Below are 19191 nucleotides of genomic sequence, written 5' to 3'. Positions count from 1 at the left end.
TGGGTGGAAGAAACACAACGACGTTTCTCAGGTGGTCTAAAAAAATCAAAAATCAAAATGGTAAACCTACACCAGCTCGCCCATAGAGATCATACATAGCTCGCCTGCGCCCAACGTTGCCTGCGCCCTAACTGTTTTTCATTGAACTCTTTGAACGGCTTGAATTCGATTTCTCACAGGAGCTGGCAACTATACACATCACCGGCAACTTTGGTCAACAACATGGCGGCATCCACGACTTCTTGGAGCGGACTTCTCCGTTTAGGAAAGTTACTGGCACGTTCGCCTAGCCGGTTAACAATTAGAACATGTTCCTATTATCCCATTTCGGATGTTATGTACGGATTAACCAGCGAACAGCAAGAGGTATGTACATACAAAAGAAAAGTGTTTTCTGTGCTTCGTCGACTGGTGTACCCGTATGGCGACCTCGGAGGCACATTTTGCCAAATAATCATTAATCGATCAATTGTCATCCTTAATGCATTACGGCGAAGCGTATAATAACAACGGACGCCTTTCGGTAAGGAAGTCGTGATACTTGTAATACATTGTGCTATTTTAATTCCTCACGTTGGCTCATTTTCTCCAGCCTGCTGTCCCCGACGTATCGATGGAAAGCTGACCTTTCGCTCTCTTTCTTTGCCCAGCTTCGAGAAGCAGCGTTCAACTTTGCGCAAAAGGAGTTGGCCCCTCACGCGCAAGCGATTGACAAGAGTAACCACTTTCCAGAATTCCGTGTAAGTCAACCTTTCTGCTGTTTTTGTTTTTCGTCTCTCGGGAACAGTAAATTTTCCGTAGTTAGAGGCGCAGAGCTTTAATCAACACTCAATCTTGAAGGGGGTGCCCGTTTTCGTGTCTTTGAGTGAATTACCCCGAGTTTAGTCGTCTCTGGCTGACATACTTTACCGCTAGCTCTACCCCAGAGTTGTCAATTATTTCAGTACAACTTGGAGCAGTATTTCGCTTCGGCTAATTCAGCAATACGGTCTAACTTTGTTTGTCACTTCGAACTCTGTCCCCAATGGCTGTTGCAAAGGGGTGACCTCTGTCACTCTTCTAGCTTTTGATCTTGGTTTTGTCTGAGAGGATAGGAGTGGAGGAAAGAAAGAGCTTGAGCTCTTTTACACAATTAACGTCAAACGTCAGGGTGTGATTGACTAAGGGGATAGTAGAGTGTTTAATGCTATGACCTTGCTCGTTCCAGGACTTTTGGAAGAAGCTTGGGGACATGGGCTTTATGGGCATCACTGTACCAGGTGTGCGCATTTTACTGTGTCTCTGAACGTATCATTCCCATCTGGTGTTCCATACTCCGTCCCTACTTTAAAATCTTCCCAATTATCAAGCTACAAGCAGAATGTGCTTTTAAATGTTGCAAGTAAGTACAGCTGTGCAATGTTCTAAAAATATCACGGGAGAGTCTACTCGAGGGCAGGGCAGTGACATATGATGGAGTGCTGCGGTGATATCAGCGAAAGTGAGCGAGCGTGTGCAAAGCTGTTACTTGAACTGATAAGCGCTGTGCGACACTGCACACTCGTGATATTGTTAAATAAATTGCAAAGCTGTACATCAAGTTGGTATCACAAGGTTCGTGTTACTGTGCTGTCATTTCCAAGCTTAGCCCTGGTTGAGATATGTTCTTTCTTGGGATAACTTTATAAACCTTGCATTATGCTAAGTTTTAAAGGGGTCATGCAACTGAGTTTGTGAAACATAAATTCCAAATCTTGAGATCTTACTTACCGTAAAACACTGCAGATGCGCCCACATCGTACGAGCGCCCGCCATTAACGTTTTCTAAGCTTGGAGAATTCTGCAAATTGTATTTTAAATAGCAACTTTGCTTCATTTTTTGTTTTTGAAAAACACAATCCAGTCTTCTTCAGGATCACTTAGGAAGACTACGCGTCAAATATCACGACCTAGTTCTGTCTAAATGTTTCTTACACTGTCTGGCAAACTTTGCAATTCGCCAGGTTGCCGAAATCGGCTGACTCGAGCGGGCGTATTGAGGCAACCAACAGCGCAGTCAACGCTACGGCGTGGGCATAGCCAATATTGGGCTAAATGTTATCACCATTGCCCCTTTTTGCTTGTTTTTACTTCTCTTGGCAAGCTTAATGGGTGACACCAGCATTGTTTCCTTTCGGTGCTCAGCAATGTCCATGTGATTGGCATAACGCGCCTGTGCAGTGCGCTTCTTGGGAGCTGTCTGGCCGTTCCGTCGTGGTCCCGTCGTTACCGCCATCTCCCGCGTTACAACCGCCGTTGTCTTCTCACTGCTTGTAATTATTGTCTCTCGGAGTTTCCTTAACACTGCGGACACTATGTGCGCAAGCTTATGCTGCAGTTGTGCAGACGCCATTGAATGTCATAGATACCAAAACATAATGAAAACGTGGTGACACTTGTGCCTGGCACACGTTCACCCAAATCCCGCCCATCGTTGCATATAGGATTACGCGACGTCTCGTGCCACGTGATAGCCATGTTCTTAGCAGCCCGAGGCCAATGTTGCCGGACAAAGTCAAAGTTTTGGTTTTGATTTCTGCTCGTGATTAAAATTAGATTTAACAGCATATGTATGTCCCATTTTTTGTGAAGCAAATGATGTACCGTAAAATCCCAAGAGATGCCCCACCCCCAAAAGATAGCCCACCCCCTTTTTTTGGCTTGATTTGCCATATTTTTCTATCTAAACACCGAAAGATAGCCCACTCCTAGTAATCATAGTGTTGGGGTCAATGTTGGCCTCGGCGTAAATGCGGCTGGTTAGCTATATGGTTTGATATAAGCGAGCTTTGCTGATTGGGATGTACAGTCAGTCGTCTTTGCTTCGTTGCTCCTCGCCACCATAAGAAGCTTAGAAAGGACATGACCTAAAAATAGCAAATTTTTTTTACTTTTCTTGGTTTTACACCAAAAGTTCACCCACTCCATATTTTTACCCGATTTGCTCTTGATGCTAGTTGGGCTATCTCTCGGGATTTTACAGTAGTGTCGTTTACAAGTGCTTTTTCATGCGAAATCACTCATTATCCTGAAATCTTCGGAATTGAGCGGAGTTGCCCTTGAAGCGCCCACCCCTCTTACAAAGCAATCGCATCAGCCGAAAATATTCACCCCGTTACAGCGGCCATGCAATTGCCAACGGCAATGACGAGGGTGTCCGCTTTTTTGCGTTGGAAAGAGAAAAACTACTTGTGATTGACCTCCTATTCTGCACTGACTCAGAAGAAATTTTTCTGGGTTCAGTGGCGTTGAATAGGTTCTTGTGTTTTCCCGTCATTAGTCGTGCGAAAATAAATGTGCTTTCTCCGGTTCTGTTCACCCTGCCTTCAAAGCTCTAATGTTGACAGCCATTTTGATATTTACCAATTTGACCAGACAACTGCCCATGTCTAGATTCACCCGGTTTTCAGCAGAAGTTGGGTGGGCACTTCCCCGTTATTTTACGGTAGGTTTTTCTAAACATTTGTATCCTCCTCTAGACTTTTTTTCCAGTGACAAATAGGAAAAAATGTCCCGGCACTAGTTTTGAACTGGTACATCAGGCATAAGGTTAGATTTGTGTTAAAGGCAGACCTATAACCTCTGTTTTCTGCAGAGAAGATAATTCTCTTAGCGGTCCCCTCTTCTAAGCTGTGAGAGGAGCCAAGTTCAGGAAAAGTAAAAAGTGGAGTGTACATCTGCCTTTAACTGTTTTTTTTTGTTTTTTTTTTTTGTGGAAGTTTTGGCATTTATCACTTTTATCTGTTTTCTTAGCTCTACTGAATTATTGTGCAGTGTGTGTGAAAGATTAATACCATGTAGTTGGCAACAACATGCCATGCTTGTTTGAATGAGAACGAGTCTGAATTGCCCATTAATTTAAGACGTGAACAGTTGTTCTTAATTCAAGCTTTAAAAGGTCTCGGATCAACAGAAAAGCGAGTCATCACTTAAGTCTTATATATTTATATACCTTGAGGTCCCGTTTGTGGCTATTACACTGGGGAGAGTCTAAATACAATTTAGAAATTCTGTAGATTGCATAATAAAAACGGTAAAAAACAAAGCATGTACATGCATACAACTTAGATCACAAAAATCTACAGTTCTTATTACAGTTTTAAGTTTAATTATATGAATTATAAAACGGTAAGCATTTCATGAAATTTGGTGGTGTGAGTTTCCGTAACAACCTTATTTGGCAAGATTCTATTACGGAATTGCAAACAATAATGTTGAATTTGCAAAAAAACAAAATTATCATCATTACATTATTACTTTAGAACCAAATTCCTCCTGTAGAGCTATGCATTGCTATCACACTTCACATTTGGTCGATGAAGGTGGTTATGTTTCATCAGCGACACAGTGCCGGCAGGAGCAGCGAGTGCTCTGCTTTCATGCACATTGTTCAGGCACATCTGTTTCTAACTTTGTGTCATTACTCTCGGGGGAAAACAATGAATAAACTATATGTGCACAATAAACCAGACCTGGAAAATTTGCTTGCTTGCACGGTTGATCACTGCCAGTCGGCCTACGCTTTTGGAGAGCTTCACAAGAACTATGCTGTAAAAATGTTGGCAGGAAGTTGGCGATGCAGCTTACGAGAGAAACTACGGCAATGCGAACCTGAAGAGAGTTATAAAACATGAACACTAAAACTCGACGGAATGCCTATCGTATATTCATTGTGAATTAAAGTCTGTCAGCTCAGTTTTTTTGGGGGACAGGTTAATATGCTCACCATCCTTATTTGAAATCGAAACAAAAACAACACTTGTTGGAGATGAAGTGGTTATGAATTTTGTCTGATCATTAGTCTTCTGAGCACAAAGTAATGTGTGGACTTACATATTGTTTTTATTAGTACTGATGTTTCTCTATTTAAAAAAAGATTAATTGTTGCGAGTGCTCTTTGCACTTGCCGAATTTTTGTGATATTTTAGTTTTCCTGATGTTTGCTCATAGTGCACAATCACCCCGGCAATGCATTCCTTAAATGTGAATAGTAAAATATTGACTTCAATATTTTGATAAAATGATATGGAAATAGCATGCCCCTAGTCGGCCACGTCTTTCCACTTTAGCGGAGCAAATGCTGGAGAGGAGGTCACCTCCTCTCCAGCATTTGCTCTGCTAAGGTGGGAGGAGGTAGGAGGGGAGTTTCCCCTGAATTCTTAATCTGTCGCCGACTATAGTGGTTGAGAAGGCCAGGGAAATACATCTTCTTTTCGCAACCCCGTAATTGAGCCTTCCAGAATGCTTTCTTTGGGGTCGTCGGCACTTATACTTTGTCTCGGCTGAGGTCCAGACACAGCCGACACTACGAGGTAATGGGGCCAATAAAGCAGCATCAAAGGCGCAAATCACAAAAGGGACTCAAATCGAAACCGAAAACCGTTTAGGAACAACACTTTTTTAGTAACCGTAACTGGAACATAACCGTTATTTGAAATTTATGAAAATCGTAACTGAACCGTAAACTATTTATCGGTAAATGATACAAACCAATATTATTCAATAATATAAATATTTGTTTTTCTCGAGGATGAACTTGAAATGTCGTGGCCATTTGACAGAGTTACCGTCAGCGAGTTGTGCATCTGGTAACACATTTCCGTTCAATCTGAATTTAGGATTAAGAATATTTAGTTGGAATCAGTGTCTCTATTTATAAGTCTCTATTTCTAAATCTGCCACACTCCTTCAATCGCTGCTATATAAATGCTAAATTTTTCTAGCATCACAAAATCGGACAGCGAGAAATGTGCACTTTTATAACTACATGCATTTGCTTAGCAATAGCAAACATGTGTAGGTGTAACAGTGCACAACAACGAAGACTATGGAAAGGAACAAACAACACAGTACATATTTTTACATCTTTCTGTGTTGTTAATTTTTTTCCTTAGTCTTCCTTATTTTGCATTCTTGCATTTACAATATTTTTGATTTTCAGCTTTATTACCTTATTCTACATAGCAGCATTTTACTAGAGGAGGGCTATACTTCTGCTCCTTCCTTCAGCATGGGCAAAGTCTCTTCTTCATATCTTCAGTTGAAACAAACTGTAGTGACGAGAAGTTGCGATTGGTTCTTCCAGCACCCAGTGGAAACTTTCTGAGGGTTGTTTACAAATGCTGCCGAACAACAAAATAGCAATGTTTATTTTCATTTCTATTATATAGAATGTGTTCATCCCCGAGTAGCAGGGGTAACATGTATCCTTGGGTTACAAATTATATAATGCAAATAGATGTAGTGAACAAGTTTTGGAGGTAGAAACGTGTGCAACTTTTGACCAATTAGAAGTACTAAGACGTTTTTGAGTTTCTGTTATTGTGATTGTACTGTTGTTGGATATCTGGGACTACTTTAAACCATTTATTATGAAATGAATGTCTAGCATTTCAATAAAACAAATTATTGGAGAAACAGAAATAAAAAAAGGATTTTAAGAATGTGTAATTGGTAACCGAAACCGTAAAAGTTATAACGGTAAAAGAAGAAAAACGAAACCGATATCAACAGGAAACGGTAACCATAACCGAAATATAAATTTCAGTCTGAATCCCTGAGTCGCTAGTCCTTTTCTTTTTGTGATTAATTTAGCGATGATAGAACTCGTGACGAACACCAAATGGTGTACTTTTGATGCTGTCTGATCAGTTTTATCAGCGCATAGTTTCGGCTGCGTCCGGGCTTACGGTGCAATAGAGTATAATAAGCTTACATCATACGCAGTTCGTGGTCTTCACTCCCGGTTTCAGTTTGAAAGGACATCAAAATAATTTCTTTCCTCTCGACCACGATTTCTGGTGCATAAGCACATTTTTTTTTTTAATACATTTCCATCTGTGCATTTTATAAAACAATATGTCTTTTATTAAAATATAATTATGAACCTTTATTACTAAATTTGCTGCAGGAGTAATCTTTCTCGTTCGACTAATTACAAAAATGTTGAAACTGGCACTCGCTTGCCCATATGTCGCAATCGCATTGCACACGTGCGGGTTTACCAAGGCAGTTTTGCCTCGCCGACCTTGCAAACATTTAAGTGGAACTTAATACAAACGTGCGACTTATCTACCAGCTTTGATGTGAATACGGCCACTTATGGGGCAATGTAACTTAGTCAATGATGTAACTAAGAGACCAGAAACTACAGTAGTATGGTGAAAAATAATTTGCTTCGTTTTGCTTTTCGGTGGATAAGCCTAAAGGGGGCATGGAGTAGCAAAACACGAAAAAGAAAGAACTGCTGCAGCCTGTATGTAGTTGTATTGGCCCCACAAGACGTCATTCGGGGACCCAGCATCGTCCTTAGGCGAAAATCGTAAATGGGAGAGAAGGTTTGCTCTGTTGCCAACAACAAGCTTCTGTTTTACAGTCCCTTCAGCTTAAGTTTAGAGTTGGTCTTGTTTTGCTGGGCAACTAGTCCTCAACATGAAGGTAAACCTGAGACTGGGGAAGGAAAAACAAAAATGCAAAGGAAGACAGAAAAAGAACAGGCAACGTCTTGTTGAGACGTTGCCCGTTCTTTTACTGTCTTCCTATGTGTTTTTCTTTTCCTACCCCAGTCTCAGGTTTACCATCGTGTTCAAGTTACACCAGCTCGCCTGCGCTCTGACTATTTGTTCAGCTAGTCTCGTTCCTAGAGTAATCAAGGCACCCCAATCTCTCTCTTTCAGTGGAGTACGGCGGCCTCGGAGCCGGTTACTTGGAGCACTGCCTCGTTGAAGAGGAACTCAGCAGAGCTGCAGGCGGCATAGCTCTCAGCTACGGGGCACATTCGAACCTCTGCATCAACCAGATATACCGGAATGGAACTGAAGAGCAGAAGAGGAAATACCTCCCCAAGGTGCATTTGAGCACAGATTCTTTCGCCCCTTTTTCACCCCTAATAACTAGGGCTGGTGTCGATTAAACATTTTTGTACGATTAGCCACCGCCTTTTAATTAATTAATTAATCAATTAATTTTTTTGTTATAAATATATGTTAAACGGCACAATATAAAATTTTGATTATAAATCAACCTCGATATGTAGGTGAGAACAGTTCAAAGACACACTCACAAATTATTCAGCTGCACGAGGCATAGAGGTTTGTCTATGTTTTCTGTCAAGAGCAACTTTTTTTTTTGTCTGTTCACAATAGTATTTCAAGGCGTTGAGGTGGCCAGAACAATTTCTGCACCTTGTCTGGAGTTACAAATCTCGCCCCTACAGTTTACTTTAGGTTAAAATTTCACCCAAAGTTTGCCCTGCATACAGGTGTACTTCTCCACGTCTGTGCAGTGAAAGCGTTTAATATTTTTGGTTTGTCAAAATTTTACCGATCAACCCGGTTAAAAAATTTATCGTGGCTAAAGCATTAATTGTTCAATGGGTAGGTTAATCAATTAATTACCCAGTCCTACAAATAATAGCATGTACAAGATGTTGCTCTTGAAATGTTCCAAGGACTGTGTCATCAAGCTGCACTAGTCTCGCTTCTTACATAGCTGCAGAGATGAGGCGTAGGGTTCCGTGTTTTTGAATAAATCCGGAAAAACTCAAAAAAGTACCCGCCAATACAATTTTAGTCAATTCGGATTTATCGGATTAACTCCAAATTTCAAGGTACCAATAAAAAAATAAAAAAACGGTATTTTACAATTAAAATAGTTCAGCGCTATCAAACATAGCAAGGCCGGACCGACAGATGTTGATACCCGTTAATCTCGTTGCTGGGCGACGTCCGGCTTGCATGGTTCTTCTCCCCTCCAGCATGACGGATGCGTGTAGCTCGAGACCGCATGCTCCTATGGCTTCGTTGGCTCTTTCCATGATTGTAATTGTGCTTAAAGTATTCTTTCTGATACTTTCCGAGGAAAGCTGAACTCCCGACTTCAAAGTACATTCCCCAAATTTGGTGTTCTTAAATTTGTAGCACAAAATGATGCTTTGTTAACTCTAAAACTACTTGACTTTATCCAAAAATTCGCTGCTATTTCCGAAAACAAGCGATGCACCCCTGATTACCCCTGGGGCAATGCACACCAGTTAAAAAATCACTTTATAGGGTAATAAAATGTCATCATGAAAGATTGTGTTAAAATGTGCTTGTACTTTACTTTAAAAGTACTACATTGTATTTATAGTACTTTACTTTGAGTACATTGTGCCCAGTGCTGTGGCGACACAAGGGGGGTGCGGAGTGGGGGAACAGCCTGGGTGCAGCGCTTCGGGGGTTGTCGTGGCGGGCCGCGAGAGGCGGGGGCAGGGAGGGAGGGGGTGTTGCGGCGGGCGACAAGCGGGAGGGGAAGGGGGGCCAGGGGGGGGGGGGGGGGTGCAGCTGCGTGCCACCGCCCCGGTTGCCGCTGACCCTAGTGACGCCACTGACCCAGTGTACTTACTACTTTACTCTAACTACATCTCCTCTCATTTACTCTGTACTTTACTTCTGGTACTTTTTTGATATACCTCACCCAACACTGGTTTAAGTACATCTATTTGTTGTTGTTGTTTTTTTCCTATTTATATACTTTTTTTTCCCTCAAAAGTTGCGTCTTGTCTGTATGAACCTCGTCCTTTTTGTGTTTTCAGCTGATCAGCGGGGAGCACGTTGGGGCTCTGGCAATGAGTGAAGCTGGGTCCGGTTCAGACGTGGCTTCCATGAAGCTTTCGGCCCAGAAAGATGGTAGATATTTTGACCCGTTTTGCAGCTCTAGCTACTAGGGATGAAGCAAAACACCCGAGGTTGGGCTTCAGAGTGTTTTGGGAGATATCCTAACTCTTTTGTCACGAAAGTTTGGCATTGTTGTTTCAGATGGCTTTGCCGTACCTTGTGAGAGTCCTGTTTAAACAGTGATAGGGTGGAAATATTGAAATTGTGACATTCCAGTTTATGGAATTGGGGGTAGTACATTGTTTCAATTTCCGTACCTATAGAATTTCTACACAGTTTGCCAAGAGACTTTTAAATTCGTGGTCCTTTGTTTAAAGGGTATAAAAGGTCCAAACTGATGGTCCTTGTCCAGCTCGTTTGCACCTTTTCATTTAATTGCATTATAATCAAAACTGATGGTCCTTGTTGTTTTGGGGTGCTTTTATACTTTCTAAACTCTGAACCAAATAGGGCAATTAGCCACCTTTTATGGTCCTGGCACCAAGCTTTGTCACACTAAACTTGTTGAGTGGGTCCCAAGTATATGTGCAATATTTTCCGGTCTTTAAGTCACATTGTTTTTACGTCGCAGCCCCCTATAAACAGCTGTTTTTGCCAAAAAGTTTGTATACAAGTCATACTAATATTATGTGTATTTGTACAGTAGGTGTGACAAAACTGCGTTGATAAGCCTGCATATCTGTATTGTGATCACACTATATGAGCAAGCATGGGACAGTTTCAGTCTCCTCGCCAACAAATCAAACAAGAAACATAACTCCGCGGCAATTTCGCTTAGTAGTTACGGGCGGTACTCTTTGGGAAAAAATGCATATAAATCCTACCGTCGTATGAGACACAACTACGGCAATTTCGGGAAAAAAACTGCGACTTTTACGCTGGAAAATACAATAAGTGCATTTTCCAGCGTACGACACAACACTAAACTTTTTGCATTCTCCAAACCTTTGCAATTTCGAATGTGTGTATCTGGCCATTCTATATGTTTTTCTGGCCTGTCTATGCCTCTTCGGCTGTTTTTGTAGGCCTGAGCCTCGGGGAAACCGATGGTGATTGAGGCTCCCTACCCACTTGGTAATCAACCCCCTTTCGTATCCAGTTTCTGTCTGCATAATGATTCGTAAGAACTTCAGATTGTCAGGCTACTTGGAGACCCTTTGATGATAAGTTCTCGGTGTCGGATGTTTCAGGCGACCACTACATCCTCAATGGAACAAAGTTCTGGATCACCAATGGCCCGCTCGCCGATGTCCTTTTCGTGTACGCTCGGACAAACCCCAGTGCTGCCAAGCCTCAACATGGAATCAGCGCATTTATTATTGAAAAGGTAGCAAGCCACACGTTCTGTGCCATTATTGGAGGTCGTTGTTTTGTCTTGTCCTGTCTGGGTCAGACGACATGGAAACTAAATTCCACTGGATACCTTTCTGATTCACCGAGCTCTCACAAAATTAATATAAAAATGTCTGTGTATTGTATTACTTTTACCACTTGTTGCATTGCTTCTGTGGTGAAAATGTTTAAAATCCTTGACTTAGGTACTGGCAAACTGGGCTGCTGAAAATGTTGTTTCGAGGGGTTTGAAATCTTTTTGTGCTAACGGGAAATTTTTAACCTCTAGGTCTTTCATAGCGAATTCTCGGTATTTATTCTATTCCAAGTAGATTGGTAGTGCAAAAATGCTGAAAAATACTTCAAGGCTTTGCCCCTGCAGATATATGTCGTATTTGTCTCATCCAGCTCTCTCTTGTCCTCTGTTCTTGCCAGGCACGTAGCCAGGATTTTGTTTCAGGGGGGGGGGGGGGGGGGGGAAGGGGGGGGGGGCGGGCTTTATCGGCACCCCCCCCCCCCCCTGTCTATGTGCCTGGTGATGATGATTATAAATAGTCTTCATCTTATTTGTGCACCAAGCCGCCTCATTGTGTCTGAGGCAAACTTCTGGTCTGTAGATTCGAGCGTTTCAATTTATTGCACCAGTATGTAGACACTGAAACTCTGGGTTTGGTTGTATTTTAAAGTCCCTAGGCAGTCCAGATTAATCTTTTATCCTTTGCTCGCTGGGGGCATGCTGGATTCACTTTGTTATATTTGAACATAAGCCCCCTATAGGCTAGTTACATGTTCAATTCACTGAATGAATAACTAACAACTAACAATGAATAACTACCAACTAGCCCAACTTTCCACTCTACTGCAGTTCAATTCACGCCCTGCCGATGTTTACTCGGTACATTTTTACAATATTCCACTCACTGCAGGAAAACCAATTGGTGTTTGATTCGGTTTTTGTGTTGGAAGTCATTTAGCATTCAATGCCCGCATCTATGTAAAAAAAGGGCTCCGTGTTTATCTCTTTGTTTCCTAGAACACCCCGGGATTCAGCATAGGGCAGCAGCTGGACAAGCTGGGCATGAGGGGCTCGCCAACCTCGGAACTCGTTTTTGAAGACTGCAGGATTCCCGGTTCGGACCTTATTCTTGCAAAAAGTGTCTTATCTTTGAAACATAGCTTGTTCCTATCTGCCTATGTGAACTGGGCTCACTGCTTGATTGCTTAGTGAGAGTGGTGATAGTATTACAGTTTAAACCGGTAGTATTTTGCCGGTGCCCACATGAAAAATTCACAGCTTTCGGATGGCTTCATACTACCAAAATATCCAGAGAGGCAGCCTACCTAAAAGCAAGAGCAGATAACTAACTTTCGGTGAGCGATCAAAAAAAAAAAAAAAAAAAAAGCTGTTTTTGTATTTTGTGTTCTGCCAAACTTGTTTTCACGTTGAGGGCCATTGGAGCATTGACACTGTCCTTTCCAGTCAGCATTGTTTGCTTGTCGCCCACCGTAGCTAACTAACCCCATTTCGGCCGAGGTCACCATTGGCCAGGGCACTGAAATTACTAAAACTGGGCTATCTTTCAATGTCTTAAAAAAAAATATCTAATGTAAAAAAATATAAGTAAGTTTATTTTGGGGGCTGTGGCATCTTTCGAGATATTATGGTACACATGCATAATATCACTTGGTGTAGCTTGCATCAAATAGAAGGCATATCATATGGGAGAGAAAAGTCAGCAAGCTTATACTTTTGATAATTGAAACAAAAACAAGAAACAGTAACATTTATTGTTTCAAGAACAGAGTGAGACTCAAAACCAAGGACAACTAGATTTTGATAGAGGAACAGCTTGCAGGATTCTAGCACTAGTCTCTGTTGCAACTCAAGAACCAAGGGCGAGGGTAAGACGGGCCAGGGAGGAGGAAACAGATGGAACGTTGGAGAAGAGAGGAGGAAACCTCCGTCTCTCTTTAGCGTTCCGTCTGCTTCATCCTCCGGCCCGTCTTGCACTCGCCCTTCGTTCTTGAGTTGCAATGGACTATAGTCATGCTGTCCTCTTGTCAAAGGGCCATGCTGTGTAATTTGATTTCTTCAGCCATGGCCTCTGTGCCTGAACAACAAACAGCTGCCGCAATCGGTTCTTCTTGCAATCCACAACCGCCTAACAGCTGAAGGATTTTTTACCGCGAAATACATTATTCGTCAACATTGCGGCTCTCTTTATTCAAGTCACCCAAAGTTTTATTGTGGTGCAGTTAAATTCAGCAGCAGAAGTTGCATTTTGCAATTCATACTGCTTGAGCTGAACTGTATTTTTTATGAACTTTCAGCGAAAAACCTGGTCGGCGAGCTCAACAAAGGGATGTATGTTCTCATGAGTGGACTTGACTATGAACGACTGGTTCTTGCGGCTGGGCCTGTTGGGTGAGCCTTTGTCGGTTTCTTGCATTACAGGCGACTACTTCAGGGTTTCGAATGAATGGCTGTTAGAAATTTGCACTTGTGGAACAAAAAAGACGTTCTTTGAAGGGGCACAGCTGAATTGAACAGAAAAAGTGTATGTTCAGTGTGATCACTGCTCGTAACAGTAGTGCCAAAGCACTTTGCTTCTTCAGACAAGAATCTGTCAGAGGTCGGGGACAGAAATAATTGTGGGGAAGGAAGTAGGAAGAGAGTAACTGGAGGGGGAGACAAGGAAAAAGGGTCCATGGGAAATAGTCTAGAAACAGTAGCTAAAAAAAATACTTTTAGGTAAAAAGTGTGCTTCTGTTTCATAAGAAAATTTGTGCACACGTGTTGCGCTAACATTCTCTTTAGTATTATCACTCGGGGTTTGTTGGATACCTAGAATTTTGTGGTGGGTAAACCTTTGGGAATGTTTCTAGAGGCAGGATGAGTGGTGCCAGTTATGTGATGGTGTTTTCAATATGGAAAGCCTTAGGCTTATGAGTGAGTTAAAAACAAGGCACACAATACAAATTATGAAATTTTTAAGGTGCCCAAAAAGCAGATTCTGTATGTTATACTCCATCTCACTAGTTCTGTTTTCAGTGCAGGCGAAGGTAACGGCGAGCACTAGGAGGGTGGGATGGGAGAGGAGGGTGATGGAGGGCGAGGGGAGAAAGGGAGAACACTAGGAACGTTAGAGAGGAGAGGAGCTTTCTCTCCTCGTCCCCACCCCAGCCTTCCTAGTGCTTGCCCCATTCTGCCCTCGCCTGGCGTTGCCTTCGCCTGTGCTGCACGCTACTAGTGACACGGAGTATAGATGTCGCAGGTCCTAAGACTACTGTCCGAAAGAGCTAGATGTGCTGAAATACTTGGCCCGCATGCCAAAAATGAACTTGCTTTTTCAGAATTCAGCATTTGACTAAATAATTTTGAAGAAAATAGTCACTAACTCTGAATTTGTTTCATACTGCCTTTATGTGGCAACTGCAGTCAAGTCCCATTTATCTGAACCCGCTTTGGGCTGTATTTGAACGGTTTGGATGACGAACTACAGTGCGACCCACTGATAACAATGTACCGCTTATAGCAACCAGTTTCCAGAGTTTCCAAACTTGAAAGGATCAGATTCAAGTCCAGATACAACAGTAATCGGTTATAACGATTGAAGTTTCGAGTTTTCTCATTATCAGTATAACTGGGTGGCACTGTGTTTGGTTCAGAGGTCTGTTTACAGCAAAACCGTTTCATTAAGCAGAAATTTAGCTTTAAGAGTTTCCTTGCCCTTATTGGAAGCCACCAGTAGCTGAGTCATACTTTATTGAACTTCCATGCTTTCTAGTCGATAGAGCTGCACTTTATTATGCCACAGTGTGTACAGGACAATGTGTGTTTTTTTTTCTTCTAGTATTATGCAAGCCAGCTGCGACATAGCTTTCGAATACGTTCACACTCGCAAACAGTTTGGCAAGCCAATCGGCTCATTTCAAGTGAGTGCATCAAGGCTTCTTATCTTTACTCTGCTCAACTTTCTCTTTTGACACAAACTCATAGTTTTTACTTTGTGTGATTACATGTCAGTCCCAGACACTTTAGAAATGACAAGATAGGTTGTCATTTACTGGGGCCACTTGTGCTGTACATACACGGTATTGGACAGCGAACCTGTAGCTCGAGAAAGTGTGCAGCAATTGAAATGGGGCAAATACAGTCTATCCTTGTTCTATTTCTTTCAGTAATGAAAAAGACACAAACTAAAGGTGCAACAAATTTTGCTACTCTGCTAATAAGCTCCTCTAATTTTGTCGGGTGCCTTCCCTCTTGCATTGCCGACGACTCGGCCACCTTTAGCTGATGCAAGAACATAAGGTGGCCACGGCATCAGTTAGGTGACAGGGAGTGCTTGTGCTTAGCGTGTGGTATGTGCGAAATGATGCAACAAGAATTATTAGCCACCTGTTTTTTCGCACATTGAGATAGAAACGAGGTTTTGCAGTGGCGCCGCAGCAGTGCTTGGCTCGCTTTACATTCTTTTGAGATGATGCCAGATGATAACAACTTCACTGTTTCTGTTCCTGGATGCAGCTTCTCCAGGGGAAGATAGCTGACATGTACACCACATTGAACGCCTGCCGGTCCTACCTGTACAGCACGGCGAGGGCAGTCGATCAAGGCCACGTCCTGTCCAAGGTGACGCTTTGCTAGTTCTTCTGTTTGGCTGCCCTTGAAGTCGCTCTATTAGTGTTTTTGTCTTTTTACCTTTATGGTCATGCAGGCTGTTCTACACTTTTATCGTGTACGTGATTGTGAGGTAAAACATTGTTCATCATTGCCGTTTGTTCTTTCCAATTGCTGTCGCCGTGTGTGTAAACGTAAATGCTATTACCTGCCTGCAAAACGCCTGCAGCATTGACTATTGGACACTTTCGATTTCAACTTGCATTTGGTTCAGATACCTCATGCTTTTGCGTAACTGCATTGTTTGGTGGTGTTCGATCGTGTGCTAGTAGTGAACATGCCATCTTGTTGCCTGCTAAATCTGGCACTCGACAAGCCAAATGTTGTCGTAGGCCGTTCGAGGCCCTGCAAGCGAATAAATAACTGGGAGGGTCTAATAAGACTATGAACATGTTCAGTATTTTAGTCTGGCTTAAAGGGGGACACTGGTTAGAGATTTAGCTTCTGAACTACTCAGGTGGTCGGAACGAAATTAGCAGGAGAGATTTAACATAAGGTGTTGGTGTATTGTGCAAACTTTCAGCTCTCTAGGACTATTCTACATACCTGCGTAAGATGTGTCATTTTTTGTTAAGAAATCTATGATATGCAAATGAACCTATTAAGCACCTTTTTGACTGCTCGAATATAAAGTGGGGGATGTGGGACTTCATGCTATCTTGTTTTTATAACTCAAATGTAAATATTCCACGAAGAGCCATTACCTCAAAATATGAGATGTGTCTCTGTTCTATGTCCATTATTGAAAACAGATTTTTCTCAATGAGGAGTTCTACTTAAAACAAAATAAAGTATATACGGTAGCCCGATTCCTCAGTAAATTTCAGTTCAGAAACATCTTAATTCTGGTATCGGAAAACTCTTACCTTTGAACAAGATTCCTTCGTATGAAATTTGCAGCACAAAGTGGAACTGCAGAAAATGCATTTGAACATTGAACTCCTTTCCTTTGTTAATGCCTTGCACTGTGTTGAAAATATTTTATATCAACATAACTATTTGGCATATGGTTATCGAAATTGGTGTAAGGGTGTATAATTAGTTTCTAAAAGCAAAAAACTCAAAATTAAAAAAATTAATAAAAAGAAAGTGAAATGCAGGTTTATGTTCCCCCTTAATGAAGTGAATGATTTGTTATCTTGACAGTCTGCACAACTTTGTGGTTTCTTTTTAATGCATGTACCAAGACAAGGGGCCTGTTGGGTATTCTTGGACTTGAAATAAGATTGTATTGAACCATTGATAGCAAATGATTGATTATGCTTTTACAGGATTGCGCTGGAGTCATCCTCTACTGTGCTGAGAAGGCGACACAAGTAGCTCTGGATGCCATTCAGTGTCTAGGTAGGGGAGGGGCACTTTCTTTTTGCTATGATTTTTATATATAATGTGACTCGGTCTAAATTTGTTTCACATTTTCTTTGTTTGATTAGTTATCAAGTCTGGGAATCTGCTAAAATTTGATCATAAGCTGCATAACTTTTTCATATTTAATTTTCATTTAATTTAATTCATATTTAATATTTGAACTTAACTTGCAGAAGAAAATGTGTGTGTGCACCAATCTTGTTTGTGCTATGCATGGTGTATTCCTGCCGGCTTTCACCGCATGATGTAGATTTGTTTTTTTTTTCCCCTAAATGTCATGCTGTAGAAGTATATTATTAATAAGTGCTCAAAGCAACAAAGTTAGCTCGAACACCTTATTGCTAGCTATTCCTGTCTTTTCTGCGTGCCTGGAAGGCTACTATCAAAACTTCTGGTTTGATCGAAGTGTGAAGGACATTCATCTCGTGTTCTACAGTTCAACCCACTAATAACAATAATGAAAAAACCCGAAATTTCAATCCTTATAATCGATTATCGTTGTATCTGGACTAGAAATTGATCATTTTCAGTCTAGAAACTCTAGAAACTGATAGTTATAAGTGTTACATCGCTATATGTAGTATCGTTATAAGTGGGTTGCACTGTGGTTCTAGCTCTCTATCACGCGCTGCACGCTATAGTCAGTTTTGCACGAACTCTGAGTGCAGCGCATGCTACAATAGGACAGAGCCGATCATGTGTCGTCACGGCACTCGTCGGCTTTGTGTATCTGCTATGACTGCATAGACCAATCGCACGCAGTGATTGCGATGTGATCCTGCACTCTCTTTTGTGCATGATTTGTTTAGCCCTCGATAGCAAATTCACAAAATTGAGCGCCATGACAATGCACTTTTCGCACTGCTTGATTGGCTCTATCGATTGTGCTCATACTTAGTGTGAAAGAATGCATAGTTCAGGCTCTTTGGGAGCTATTTCGAACCAATATAAACGATAGCTGGAGTTACGAGCACACTGCATAGTCACTAAGGGTCCAGCAGGACATGCGCTTTATTGAAGTCTGATGATGTTTTCCTTCTGAAGAAACCAATATTTCGGGAGAATGCAGACAATAATATAGAGTGATGTGCTTAAGTGATCTTTCAAACGTTATGCACCTCACAGGTGGTAATGGGTACATCAACGACTACCCCACCGGTCGCCTCCTGCGCGACGCCAAGCTATACGAGATTGGAGCTGGCACAAGCGAAATTCGAAGGCTGATCATTGGTAGGACAATCAACGAGGAGTATAAATGAAGCCCCGTCTACTTCAATGGCCAGGGATGTTCCCGAAGAACTGTTCCTCTATAGGACTGGAATGAAAGAGAAGATTATTTTATTGGAATTCTGTGCAAGTGTAATTTTGTCTTGCCTTCATCTATTCTTTTTTCTTTAATTTGGCTTTGGTTGACCTTTTTGACAATATCAGTTTCTCAGGCCCCTGTGGCCCACTATTACTGCATTTTTCTAGTGGAGGAGGGACTTTATTATTTGTGTTTGATTGTGGTCCCTGAATGTCAATTTGATTGAATGAGATTTTTGGATGGCTTCATTGGTTAGGTTGTAGTGTTTTTGGAAAGAGATTATGTTACAATGTTGCATTTTTGCCAGTCACAACAGCTTCTATGGCATTTAGGTCAACATTTTTTAAAATTATTTATGGGGATCATCCACTGTCGAGGTTACAGTACAGTAGAGTAGAGGGTAAAAGTACTAAAAGTGGAAGTGTCTATTTCTCCACTTGTACCATTCCTCTGCATTTTGTGTGACTAGCTTATTTTGTGACCGAACTTATGGCTTTTATTATGCATCAGCAAGTCGTGTTGTGTGCTAGCTGAATCTTATTTGAATTATGTAGGTGTTTGTACAAATGTTAATGGAGCATTCACTAAAAACACCTGGAATTCAGAATAAAACTTTGTTGAGATTTAATTATTACATGTAGTGATTGTGCCTTTTTTTTAGATAACTCTGCATTTCTTTTTTGTCTGTTCAGGCTGCCTTGGCAGTTGCGCAATAATATTTCGAGATTTCAATAAATCGAAGTATTATCATGCTTTGAAGTTTCCAAGAGCACCATCCTTTTGTAGGTCCTTTAAGCTTTAGTTTCTTTCCTGAACAAACAAAATAA

At 41.6% G+C, this 19191-nt stretch overlaps 1 protein-coding gene across 1 annotated transcript; it reads left to right on the top strand.

Annotated features, from left to right (window-relative positions):
* The first annotated feature begins 173 nt into the window (after positions 1-173).
* Positions 174-18998, top strand: LOC8025471 (isovaleryl-CoA dehydrogenase, mitochondrial). The gene is made up of 12 exons (XM_002409153.5): positions 174-366; positions 651-740; positions 1208-1259; positions 7695-7864; positions 9593-9686; positions 10865-11001; positions 12040-12136; positions 13338-13431; positions 14861-14942; positions 15538-15642; positions 16962-17034; positions 18184-18998. Exons 1-12 carry the CDS (start codon positions 223-225, stop codon positions 18315-18317), a joined length of 1272 nt encoding a protein of 423 aa, XP_002409197.4. The 5' UTR covers positions 174-222; the 3' UTR covers positions 18318-18998.
* The last annotated feature ends 193 nt before the right edge of the window (positions 18999-19191 follow it).

Source organism: Ixodes scapularis, unplaced genomic scaffold (genome assembly GCF_016920785.2).
Source record: "Ixodes scapularis isolate PalLabHiFi unplaced genomic scaffold, ASM1692078v2 PGA_scaffold3__209_contigs__length_174095766, whole genome shotgun sequence".
In the NCBI taxonomy this organism is placed as follows: Eukaryota; Metazoa; Arthropoda; class Arachnida; order Ixodida; family Ixodidae; genus Ixodes; species Ixodes scapularis.
This window is presented reverse-complemented; position numbering and strand designations above follow the sequence as displayed.

Bases quoted from the DNA above. Each gene is read 5' to 3' on its own strand.
- LOC8025471 (XM_002409153.5), top strand. From the start codon at position 223: ATGGCGGCATCCACGACTTCTTGGAGCGGACTTCTCCGTTTAGGAAAG. The intron at 7,865-9,592 runs GTGCATTTGAGC...TTGTGTTTTCAG, and splicing joins AGAGGAAATACCTCCCCAAG to CTGATCAGCGGGGAGCACGT. The intron at 15,643-16,961 runs GTGACGCTTTGC...ATGCTTTTACAG, and splicing joins AAGGCCACGTCCTGTCCAAG to GATTGCGCTGGAGTCATCCT.